General features: G+C 50.7%; 6 protein-coding genes across 6 annotated transcripts; 4 read left to right on the top strand and 2 right to left on the bottom strand.

Annotated features, from left to right (window-relative positions):
* Positions 1 to 1,523: 1,523 nt before the first annotated feature.
* Positions 1,524 to 2,009, bottom strand: HMPREF1120_00430 (uncharacterized protein; the record flags this gene model as incomplete). The annotated part of the gene is made up of 1 exon (XM_009154428.1): positions 1,524 to 2,009. The coding sequence occupies one exon, from the start codon at positions 2,007 to 2,009 to the stop codon at positions 1,524 to 1,526; it is 486 nt and encodes a 161-aa protein (XP_009152676.1).
* A 1,078-nt stretch (positions 2,010 to 3,087) lies between these two features.
* Positions 3,088 to 3,453, top strand: HMPREF1120_00429 (uncharacterized protein; the record flags this gene model as incomplete). The annotated part of the gene is made up of 1 exon (XM_009154427.1): positions 3,088 to 3,453. The coding sequence occupies one exon, from the start codon at positions 3,088 to 3,090 to the stop codon at positions 3,451 to 3,453; it is 366 nt and encodes a 121-aa protein (XP_009152675.1).
* A 516-nt stretch (positions 3,454 to 3,969) lies between these two features.
* Positions 3,970 to 4,623, top strand: HMPREF1120_00428 (uncharacterized protein). Its single transcript, XM_009154426.1, has one exon. The coding sequence runs from the start codon at positions 4,225 to 4,227 to the stop codon at positions 4,549 to 4,551; it is 327 nt and encodes a 108-aa protein (XP_009152674.1). The 5' UTR covers positions 3,970 to 4,224; the 3' UTR covers positions 4,552 to 4,623.
* Positions 4,624 to 5,192: 569 nt separating this feature from the next.
* On the top strand, positions 5,193 to 6,436 carry HMPREF1120_00427 (uncharacterized protein). Its single transcript, XM_009154425.1, has one exon. The coding sequence runs from the start codon at positions 5,291 to 5,293 to the stop codon at positions 6,239 to 6,241; it is 951 nt and encodes a 316-aa protein (XP_009152673.1). The 5' UTR covers positions 5,193 to 5,290; the 3' UTR covers positions 6,242 to 6,436.
* Positions 6,333 to 8,192, bottom strand: HMPREF1120_00426 (proline utilization trans-activator; the record flags this gene model as incomplete). The annotated part of the gene is made up of 2 exons (XM_009154424.1): positions 6,333 to 6,847; positions 6,899 to 8,192. The coding sequence occupies 2 exons, from the start codon at positions 8,190 to 8,192 to the stop codon at positions 6,333 to 6,335; spliced, it is 1,809 nt and encodes a 602-aa protein (XP_009152672.1).
* Positions 8,193 to 9,956: 1,764 nt separating this feature from the next.
* HMPREF1120_00425 (40S ribosomal protein S26E) lies at positions 9,957 to 10,413 on the top strand (the record flags this gene model as incomplete). Its single annotated transcript, XM_009154423.1, has 2 exons — positions 9,957 to 10,107; positions 10,205 to 10,413. The coding sequence occupies 2 exons, from the start codon at positions 9,957 to 9,959 to the stop codon at positions 10,411 to 10,413; spliced, it is 360 nt and encodes a 119-aa protein (XP_009152671.1).
* Between the last annotated feature and the right edge of the window lie 205 nt (positions 10,414 to 10,618).

Below are 10,618 nucleotides of genomic sequence, written 5' to 3'. Positions count from 1 at the left end.
CAAGAAGTGTTCGTGATTGGAACGGATTTATGTATGTGTTGGTATCACGAGGTTCTATAACAAGAAGTGTTCGTGATTGGAACGGATTTATGTATTGATCTGCGGGCCAGGGCATGGTTTTATGGGAACGTGCGGAAAATGGAGTGATGACTTGGAATGATTTGGTTCAATTGATTGGAACGGCGCGACGACGACGATGATGGTGATTATGATGATGACGGCGACGACGAAGAGGAGGAAGCAAAATAGGAGGTCAATACTTAATCATGACTTAACGAACTGAATGTCACAAAATCATGGCATTTATGCCCCTACCCGGAAAATTGGCATTTGTTGTCTTCTGCAGAACCTTCAAGAATCGAAATATCGATTTATCAAGTCAAGTACAAGTACTGTAGTCGCGCATAATGCTGCTACTATGTAACTTCTACCCACCATAGTGAGACTGTTCTAGGTCGACTCAGGGGATGTTGAGCCTTGCTGGCACGCGAGACGCTGCCCATGGACGACTTTTCCGCATTTCAGGACATCAAGAAATATCTTTTCTTTCGTGCTCAACCAGAGCATGATAAGAAAGTGGTGGAGTCGGACGATTTCTTCTGTCTGGTTATCACATCTCCCATGCTGCTTTGGTAAAGCCGACGCGTTTCGAAGGCAAGATATGCCTCGTCTCGACTAAGAATGCCGTTCGACATCCCTTCGGTTCAATTAAATACAAGCCGGAACGCCAAGTCCGTAGGAACAAGTCCGACGTGAAGGGGCGGGAGAAGAACGAGAGGAGACGGGTGCCCTTGGTTTCCTTTCCATTTGCAGGAATGTTCTCTGAAGCGGAACTCCGTGTGCGCCACTGATGTATTCAGTCCGCGCCGCGAATTCAGGTTGGCTGGACTGGACTGGACTAAACTCGGACTTTGATGGTGACCATCCCTGACAGGCAAATCAGTGAGCCGAACTTGGAGCGTGAGAAGATGCCTGTTGCATGCTGAAATGGTTGCCATTCCATTGGGGGATATGACACATTGTTGCGGGTCTCGGCAGATAAATAACCGCCTCGAAATTGACGCGCGCAAGATGTCCTTGTGTGCTGAAATGGTTGCCGTTCGGGAATAAAACACGTTGGTGGGTCCTGGCACGTTTCGCAACAGGTAGTTGCAAATTAAGTTCAGAGCAGGAAGTATGCTCAGATATTGCTTGCCTTGCTGGATAATAATGACCCTCTTTGGGTAGCCATTGTCGACATGCAAAGGGCCAGACGAACTGTTCATCAGACTCGCGTTCCGAGCCCAATCGGTGCATGAGCAGCACGAGCACATGACTGCTACCTGTCCATTGATTCTCCCCAAGAAGGAGAGCAGACAGAGGAAAGCGTTGGACCGCACTGCCTTCAGCTCCAGCTTTTCCTGGGTGAAAATGGGAGTGCAGCTCGCGCTGTTGTCTCCCGTACAAAGTCAAGTGTCAAGGAGGTCAGGCAACCCCACCAAGTCAACCGCCATCCTGACAGAATCGCAAACCCCCAGGCCCATTCATTTCGTCGTCACGTTCTTAACATCCGGTCTCGTCTCCAAAGTCTGCGAGATAAAGCCCCTGAGAGCCGCCCACCTATCACTCGTCGAGGCTACCGTCGCTGTTGGCTTGGGATCACTGTCACTGTCACCGTCTCCCCGCTTCGCATTGGTCTCGCCCGTGGTTACAGGTTTCGGAGCAGCAGCAACAAGTTGCGCCAGATTCTTCGCGAACCGATCTCGTTCACCCTTGTCGAGTTTTTCCTTTCTCTTCATAGCCCCAGGTCGGGACTTCATACTCTTCCGCTTGATAATGTTGACTTGATCCTGCGGTCTATCTCCAGCATGTTGTGTATTTGCATTTGCATCACCATTATTCCCATCGCCATCACCGTCGAACTCGGTTGGAAGAGCATCGGCCAGAGTGTCAAGCGTGGTGACCAAACTTTTATTCGGTCGTCTTCGCTTCGCGGGCTTCTTTGCTGAAGATTTGGTGACGCGGTCCATGAGGATGGCATGTTTGATTCGTCGTTTGTCTTTTTTGGAAGAAGGGAACAGGGAGTCTTCGGCTAGGGCGGAAGTGTTGGAGGAAGTGCTTTTGCTTTTGAGAATTGATTTTCGAGGTTGCGCAGCGCGGGAGGGGAGGCCACGGAGAGGTGCCTGGTGCCGAAAGCATTAGCATGGGTGTGAGACTCGGTTATCCGGAAACTTACCATGGTTCCGATGGGTGTAGATATAAATGGAAATCAAGAGGAGGATGGATGTTGCAACATGATCTCTCTACGACAATTGACGACTCGGAGTGTGTCGTCGATAGTTTTTTGTCCGTCAGTGATTATCTTATCTTATCGTCTCACGATAAGATCGATAGCCTTGAGCCCCACTGATGATTAACGACAGTGTCAACGTCAACATCAACATCAGGGAACATATCGAGAGTTCGATATGTCCTTCCAGGTTCTTCCCGACCGTATGAGTTTGTATTCAGATTACAAGCTTCGGTATCGAAGCCTAAGGATTCTACCTGTTGAACGCCTTACGGGAGCCTACTGTATCTGGAATCACTGACTGGCAGGTCTAAGGCACCCAATCCAATGTCCAATGATGATGATAGACCTCGGCACGAAGTGGTTCCCCTCCCACTGGCATCACAGCATCCAGGGCTTGAAGGGTCGACGCTGGCGTGTCATAAGGCAGTCGTTCAGGCCTTTTGCAGCTGTTTATACGAGAAACCTTGGCTGAATGATTGTTCGGTACATTAGGTACCTTCACAGATAGCCCCTCTTCTGGTGACGAATCGTTGCACATGGGTGTTGGCCAACGCATCAGCTGAGAGTGTTCAGCTAGCCTCGGACCAGGCGCGTGTGCGTGTCGATGATGTGTTTTGTTCTCCTTGCCATAATATTGACACAGTCAGACTCACATACAAAGATTTCATAGAAATACTAAGTATATCCCATTGAGGTTTTCAGACTATTCGTCGTGCCAACAGTTACAGTACGAAGTATTCCAAGAACCTTCTTTACATCAATCCCATTAAACCACTTGTGTCATCCCTTCGTCTTCGCGGGTCTTCAAACCAAACATGGGTTTCAACGCCACCGTCCTCTACCCGAACGAGCCCGACACCACCTTCGACATGAAATACTACCTGTCGAACCACATGCCGCTCGTGGAAGAGCGGTTCAAGAAATACGGCCTGAAATCCTGGGAAGTTATTCAATTCTATGACACAGCAGCTGGAGGGTCATCTGCGCAGCAGCAAAAGCAAAGCGGCGAGGAAAAACCACCCTTCGTTACCGGTTGTACATTGGTCTGGGACAGTCCCGACCAGCTGGGAGCGGCGATGAGTTCCGAGGACGCCAAACCCGTCTTGGACGATATCAAGAACTTTTGTAATAAGGGTCCTGTGTTTCTGGGCGGTCAGGTCGTGGGCAAGTCTTCGACGTGAACTGATAGTTCGTTCTTGATTGGTTTCTATCCACATTTGAGAGTCGACACGGGGACTTGGACACAAGAGATTTCCCCGGGGTATGCCATAGCTTAAGCGAGAGATGAATTATCGCCGCGAATACAAGTTTCTGACACCACTGACAGCGTGGTGTGTCCAGGGACGTTAGGTAGTTTGGCGGTCGGGTCATTGATTCATTGCCATAAACTCCTCTAGTTCCCATTCGAACGTTCGAACAAGAATGCAAAAAACTTTTTCCCCCAAAGCATCCACATTTTTTTGCGGTGCATTGGAGGGAAGTGAAACCTCAACTTATGAAGAGATTTTTTCCGAACTACAGTCTACGGCCTACTGCAACAGATTAGAAGTGTGATCCTTGGCCATGGATTGGTATCGGTGGTGCTGGTGGATTGAACCACTGCACCATCCGACCCCAATGCATTGGTCTCGGGCACTTCTAATTGTTGGAAGTTATTCTGCGGCCATAATATTTGAAGGTACCTGGTGACTGCAAGTTGGTAACTGAAGCAACGGGAGGGCACCCGGGGAGAATCAGTCAGGCACTGCCTACCTTGAAATCAATACGGTGGATTAGAACAAGCCAACTCCGTCCGTCAAGTTTTCTCCGTGTGATATGTATCCAGTTTGTTCCTTTGGAGAGTGCCTTGCGCGATAACAACTGCAGTGGTTCACTGAGACACGATTGTCTTCCTGAGCCAGTTTCAGCCGCGGAACTGCTCGAAGGCTTATAGCAGTAAGGACCCGTGGGGAATGCTTCAGTCCATTTCAGTGCCGCCGACGGCCCTGGAAGGGCCTTTCTGTATAAGCCTGACAGTTGACCTGAGCCTGCTGTCCACTCTTGACCCTCGACCCTCACCTTTTCCATGCCTCTTCGCACCGATCACACCCTTCCATCTCCGTCCCGCCATCGCGCCGCTGGCGGCTCGGCTGACGGCTCTCTCTCCATCCCTCCGGGTCTGGTCAGTGGTCAGCGCAGCAAAAAGCGTCAGCAAGACAGAGGGACCACGCCGGCCACTAGTCTCTCAACATTCTCAATATTCAGGAGGCAACTGTATCCGTCTCAGAGCCCACCTTTGACAAGTATAGTGGCCTCCAGAACCAGATCATGATCTGCGCCCAGAGCGATGGGATATATAGTGCTTCTCTGTGCCGAAGAATGGCAATTTAGTATGTGTACAATCAGCCGAGAGTTAGGATGGTTTGGGAAGGTGTTTCCTCGCCCTCGAAAGCTCACGGCGCCATGATGCGGGCAGGGCGCAACCATGAGGACATAAGTAACAATGATGGAAGACGAAGACGGAAGCAGGAAGCAAACGAATCAGTCTTGAAGGGCTAGACGCTGTTCCGAAAGTCGCCATCTCGTTTGGCTGGCAGTTTGTGTCGAATGGGGTTCGAAAAGTTCCCCATGTGGCTGGGCTTGTTTGTCACCTTCAAAGGACAAGCATAACAGTGTCACTTACGGTACCCTGAAGAAGTCGAGGATGGGAGTGGGAGTGTTGGCTGATCCGCTCGAAAACGAGAGCCATCCATCGGGAGAGTGTCTTTGGGGCTCTCCCCAGCTTCCAAATTCCTACTGGTAGTCGCCTTACTTCTGCACAGGAAGAAGTTCTGGACGGAGAAGCCCGACCGGTCTTCGTTTCTAGAAAACAGGGGGTTGACAAGGCGTTTGCGGAGCCCCAAAATATAAGTATAATAATAAAAAAGGGTGACCGGTCCGTCAGTAGTGAATCTCTCCACTCCACCCACCGCCGCAATCCTCTGTGTCCCGTGCGTTTTGGGACGTACTATAACTCGTGAAACTTCTCCGTCAGTCGCCATGACATCAGTTATCGCAATCACCCGTGGAGTCGAAGTACGAGGTCCCAAGGCCAGTACTAATGACAAGCCAGCAGCCATCGAGGAGACGGGACAAAGTATACGTCTCTCCGCCAGATCGGGAGAATACACGAGCCAGACATCGGGTGCCGCGCCCACATTTGTTCAGGCCAACTTGATCGTTCTTCCATCAGATTATGCTTCGGACTTCCGCTTGCTGTGTAAGCGGAACCCCGTCCCATGTCCACTCCTAGCAGAGTCCAAGGAAGTCGGGGATTGGGACCAGCTACAGTCCTGGATACCAGGTTTGACGGGCGATCAAATTGCCAAAGACCTCGATATTCGACATGACATTCCAAAATATATGGTCTATAAGAACGGAGTTCTGGAAAAGTCCCATTGTATCAATGTCGCGGCAGAGTGGACGGACGACCATGTTGGCTTTTTGATCGGCTGCTCGTACAGCTTTGAAGCCGCGCTTGCGGCCGCAGGGCTGATTCCTACACATATGGCCCACAAAAGGAACGTGCCAATGTACCGGACATGCATCCCCCTTTGTCCAGCAGGGGGTTTCAAACGTACAACATATGTTGTTTCAATGAGGCCTTACCGTCGCCGAGACATCGAACAAGTGCGAGAAATCACTCGACCCTATGTGGCGACTCATGGCGAGCCGATTGATTGGGGATGGGATGCTGTGGCTCGATTAGGGATACAAGATATCTCTCAACCCGAATATGGGGAGGCACCAGTCGGGATAGATGGCTCTCCACTTGTCGAAGGAATGGGTACCGGGGATGATGAGCTTGTCCCTGTGTTCTGGGGATGCGGTGTGACTCCTCAAGAAGCCATACGCAGCGCTAAGCCAGAGGGCACAGTCATAGCTCATGCCCCTGGACATATGCTCGTCTTGGACATCAGAGACTGGGACATCATTGCCGCCAGTAAATAATTTTGCACATATATAGGGTGTGGAAATCCTGTGTCAAGAAATTTCAGGCTCGGAAAAGCGTCATCTCGCCCGGCCAATGATAATGCGGAGGCTACATGTTGTGCTGCAAATAATATGCCTCGTTGCGCAGAGTATCCTCGATCCAGACAGTGCTGTCTATGTCCATGTTGATATTTTTTCGTATCTCTTCCCAAAACGTAGGGTCGTCCTCCGTTTCCAGATCGAGAGCAACGTCCTGCAAGGGTTGGAAATGCACGTCAAGCTGGGGGCTCGTGTCGGGCAGAGTAATTTGGCTAACGAAGGGAAAGCTCGCATATTGTAGCCCTAGATTCGGTTCTCCTAACTGGTGATCCGGCAACCCAACTGGTGTTTGTAGCTGATTCCTGTAGGTCGAAGCTCGGGGTCCGATTGAAGCTCGAAGGTTTAGTAAGAGTGACAGTCGAGCTTGGATATACTCGTTGCCTTTCTCCGCCATACTTTGGAGAACAAAAAGTGCGGCCTCCATGGCCTTCTCGTCTCTCTCATTGTACGGAAAGGCAACGTTGACCATGACCAAGATCAGAGATGCGGAAAAGGCGTGTTCGCCGTCCATGAAACCATACGTTGCTGCCTGCCGTTAACATCATCATTCCATTGACGCCGATGATCAAGGCTTACCAAAAATGTTCTGCCGGGCTGCAGCGCTCATAATCATACTGCTGGCACGAGCAGCAGCAATGGTATTGTCAATCACTGCCACAACGTTGGCGGACAGTCCATCCTTCCAGCTCACAGGGGCAGTCCCATTGGCCAGGGCCTCGAGCCTGCTTTGAATGACGTACAGCAACAGCGGACGTGCTGTCATGTTGATACACTGGTAATAATGAAGGAATGTAGACACAGCTTCCCTTGATAGAGGACCGTTCAATGCTGTGAAGTCGATCTGAAGTTCGGATGGCACATGTTTCAGCCATTCCGACAGATCGTTCATGATACTCTGAACCGAAGCAAGAAGACTCGTCCCTGACCTACTCTTTTTGCGGTATATGCTTTCCCCGATTCTACCCAGAATCCTTGACAATTGAGTGTAATGCGCTAACACTCTTGGAGGAGACAGATCGGGATCGACCCCTGGAATTGGGGCCGGCAGGGCGACATCAATATCTTCATCGTGGATGGATATTGGATTTCCAGATTTGACTGACAGAATTCTGTCCATGCTGTAGACAGACCACCATACCCTCCGGCGGTGTTCTCGCTCGACCATATCCATTCCCGACTCATCAACTTCTTGGTGGAGTCCTAAAGAAATGGCCATTCGCACCGCCAGGCCTATGTACAGAAAGGCAGCATCTCTTCTGTTCAGGTTTTGCAAGTATGGAGCAAGAAGACCCAGAACCTCCACAAACAGAATCGAGCCTTCCTGGTGAATATCCGGGAGCAACCACAATGCGTGCTTGAAATAAGAGAATCCAGGAGGTCCGTCAGTTCCAGACCACTGATTGACAGAGTACATTTGCCCATAAGCAAATATCAGCAAGATCTGGCAGTAGGCAAGACATTCCTCCCTGTTCTCCAAGTTGGGAGCACGGCTGTAGATTTGCTGGAGTCGCGCTTCAAAGGTATGGGGCTGTAGGAAGGAGAATATTGTTCCTATGTAGATATATTGCGCGGCGAAAAGGCGTCTGGCGAATTCGTAGGGTGGCAGTTGCGGTGGCACAGGGCTTTTGGGACGCCGAAGCGAAGAAGGATCCTTATACATCGGATGAACATCCCAGGACAGATTGTTTCCTGGAGATGGACTGAGTTTTTGTGCAAGGTAGGTCGATGAAGCGGTTCCAACAAAACGACGTTCTCCAGACTGCGTCAGAAACAGCGTGTTCATTCCTTTATACCACCAAGCATCGTCTTCTCTAGCCGTATCGTCTTCGATTGTGAAGGAGGAGACATCGCTATTCTGCCTTGACTTCATGACTGATCAAAGCAGCATCGTAAGACTCTGCGCCGAGAGGTACATATGGCGGAAGAAATCTTGTGAGTAAAATTGCATTACTTACACTCATTTGCAAGCTCAGCTCGCGCTTTCAGTTCTAGTAGTTCGCTGACGCCGATTAGGCCTGAGCAGCTGTGGAAGCAAGATCCAACTCACCTTTCCAGTACAGGTACGCGTTTCTCACTCTCAGTATATGTACACTCGACACCAGCATCTTCGCAAGCACTGCAAGCCTGGGGTGATATTCCGGCACACTTTGTCTTCCTACCTCGGCAACGATCGCATGCGAGTGAAGTACGCCTTGAGGTATTGTGAGATGGGCGGCGTTGTTTGTTGCGAGACGAAGGACCAGACATGTTGATCGACCGAATCGTTTCAATCTGGAAAGGTTTATCCTCCACGTTCAAAATGGAATTGCCTGTATGAAGAGCTTGATAAGAAGGTTTGCTTTGATACTATGTGTCCTGTTCGTCCCTAAAGGCGCAGTACAAGCAAGTTGCTGTAGGAGTAGTGCAAATAGACTTCCATCCACCAGCTGATAATTTTCAGGATGCGCAATCGGCTCAGGTCCGGCTCGACTGGCCAGCACAGTCCAAAGTGCAGTAGATTGTTGGAATATCCCTTACCTTACTGCGTAGTCGTGAGGAGAGAACGAGTAGACCGGAGGATCAATTGGTTGTACTGACAAGACGTAATCAATAAGGGCAGGCCCATGTTGACCTACATCATCGTGTATTTAAGGCGGCCAGCGTGGACAACCCTGTTCCCAGACCGTGAATTGAGCCGCAGCAGTGGCAGCCTTGGTGCTGTCGTCGCTTCGCTGCCACCAGCCAACCCTCAGTAGGACGTAGCCAGGATGCAAGGATTGCATGCCGGAGAGGTGCAATGCCTACAAGCTGTAGGTACTACTAATGTACAGCCACGCTCGCCCAGATAAGCGCTCGAGACTCCCACCGGTTGTGTTAGTTGACTGGATGGCGCTGCTAGTAGCTCCGATATGCATCTCACCGTGATCTCGGCGTCAAATCACAGCTGAACACGACTTGAAGCGCATGCAGTGCATCTGAGGCTTAGCGAAGCCGTTGGTGTTGTCACACACCTTCCACATTCCTGCTTCTCATCCTGTCTCGGTTGCACGTAGGCCATATGCATAGAAGACATGAGGCTGATTGTCGGTTACGGCCAAGGTGCATTCCGCAGAACACTTCTCACGAATGCTGAAGGCCAGTGCACCAAACGGAATAACAAGTGAGAGCTCGATCCACTGCAAAACATCCAGTGTAACCCACTGTAACAGCTTGCTTTTGGTTGACACAACTGTGGGAGACACTTGAGTGTAATGGAAGAGCTGACTGTGTTAGAGCAGCAATTACTCTTTCCCCTAACAGTTAAACAAACTGACGTAGGGTAAAAGCAGCGCCTAGATTTCAAATACTCGGACATGCCTGCCTGCCCAATCACCGCCGAGCTCCCTCCACACCAACACTAACCTTGTCCGTACTAGTGGCCATAAATTCTTGGCCGAGCACTCACTTTCCCACTATGCACATTTTCAAAATCAACGACGCCACTTGGACGTTTGGACGCCTCTACTACTACTACCGTACCTCTCAACCTGTCACCCTCTCCTCGACCTTCCCAGCTCCCACTCACCCAGCAACTTCCTTTCAATCTCCGGAGATCTGCAACATCTCTGGTCTGTGAACCTTTGTCGAGAAGCAGTTTTACACCAAGTCGCCCAACATGGTCAAGAAGCGAGCGAACAACGGTCGCAACAAGTCGGGCCGCGGCCACGTCAAGCCCATCCGATGCAGCAACTGCTCGCGCTGCACGCCCAAGGACAAGGCCATCAAGAGAATCACCATCCGAAACATGGTCGAGTCCGCCGCTATTCGTGAGTAGACACCGCGGCGTCCTTGTTCAATTGCATTCAGGGAGAATGGGAGGCGAAAGGAGGCAAATCGATCGTTTCTAACAACCCATTTTTACAGGTGATATCTCCGACGCCTCTGTGTTCGCCGACTACGCCGTCCCCAAGATGTACCTCAAGCTCCAGTACTGCGTCTCGTGCGCCATTCACGGCAAGATTGTGCGTGTCCGATCGCGGGAAGGCCGCCGAAACCGCGCCCCTCCCCCAAGAATCCGATACAACAAGGACGGCAAGAAGGTCAACCCCCAGCAGGCTGCCAAGGCTTTGTAAGCTGGTGATGCACTCTTCATGTGTGTGATATTCAATGCCAGAGGAGGTCTTCTGAGTCCACGAATTTGAAGTGAACTCTCGAGTTGGGGATTGATGTGGCGTGGCGATGGAGCATGGTCGTCCCAGCATCGATTGCGACACGGAGAAAACAACAAATGGTTTTGTCATGGTGACGAATGAGTGGGCTTTGAGTCTCCGGCTGAAC

The sequence above is a fragment of the Exophiala dermatitidis genome, assembly GCF_000230625.1.
Source record: "Exophiala dermatitidis NIH/UT8656 unplaced genomic scaffold supercont1.1, whole genome shotgun sequence".
Lineage (NCBI taxonomy): Eukaryota > Fungi > Ascomycota > Eurotiomycetes > Chaetothyriales > Herpotrichiellaceae > Exophiala > Exophiala dermatitidis.
Note: the sequence above shows the minus strand (reverse complement) of the source record. Positions and strands in the feature narration are given on the sequence as shown.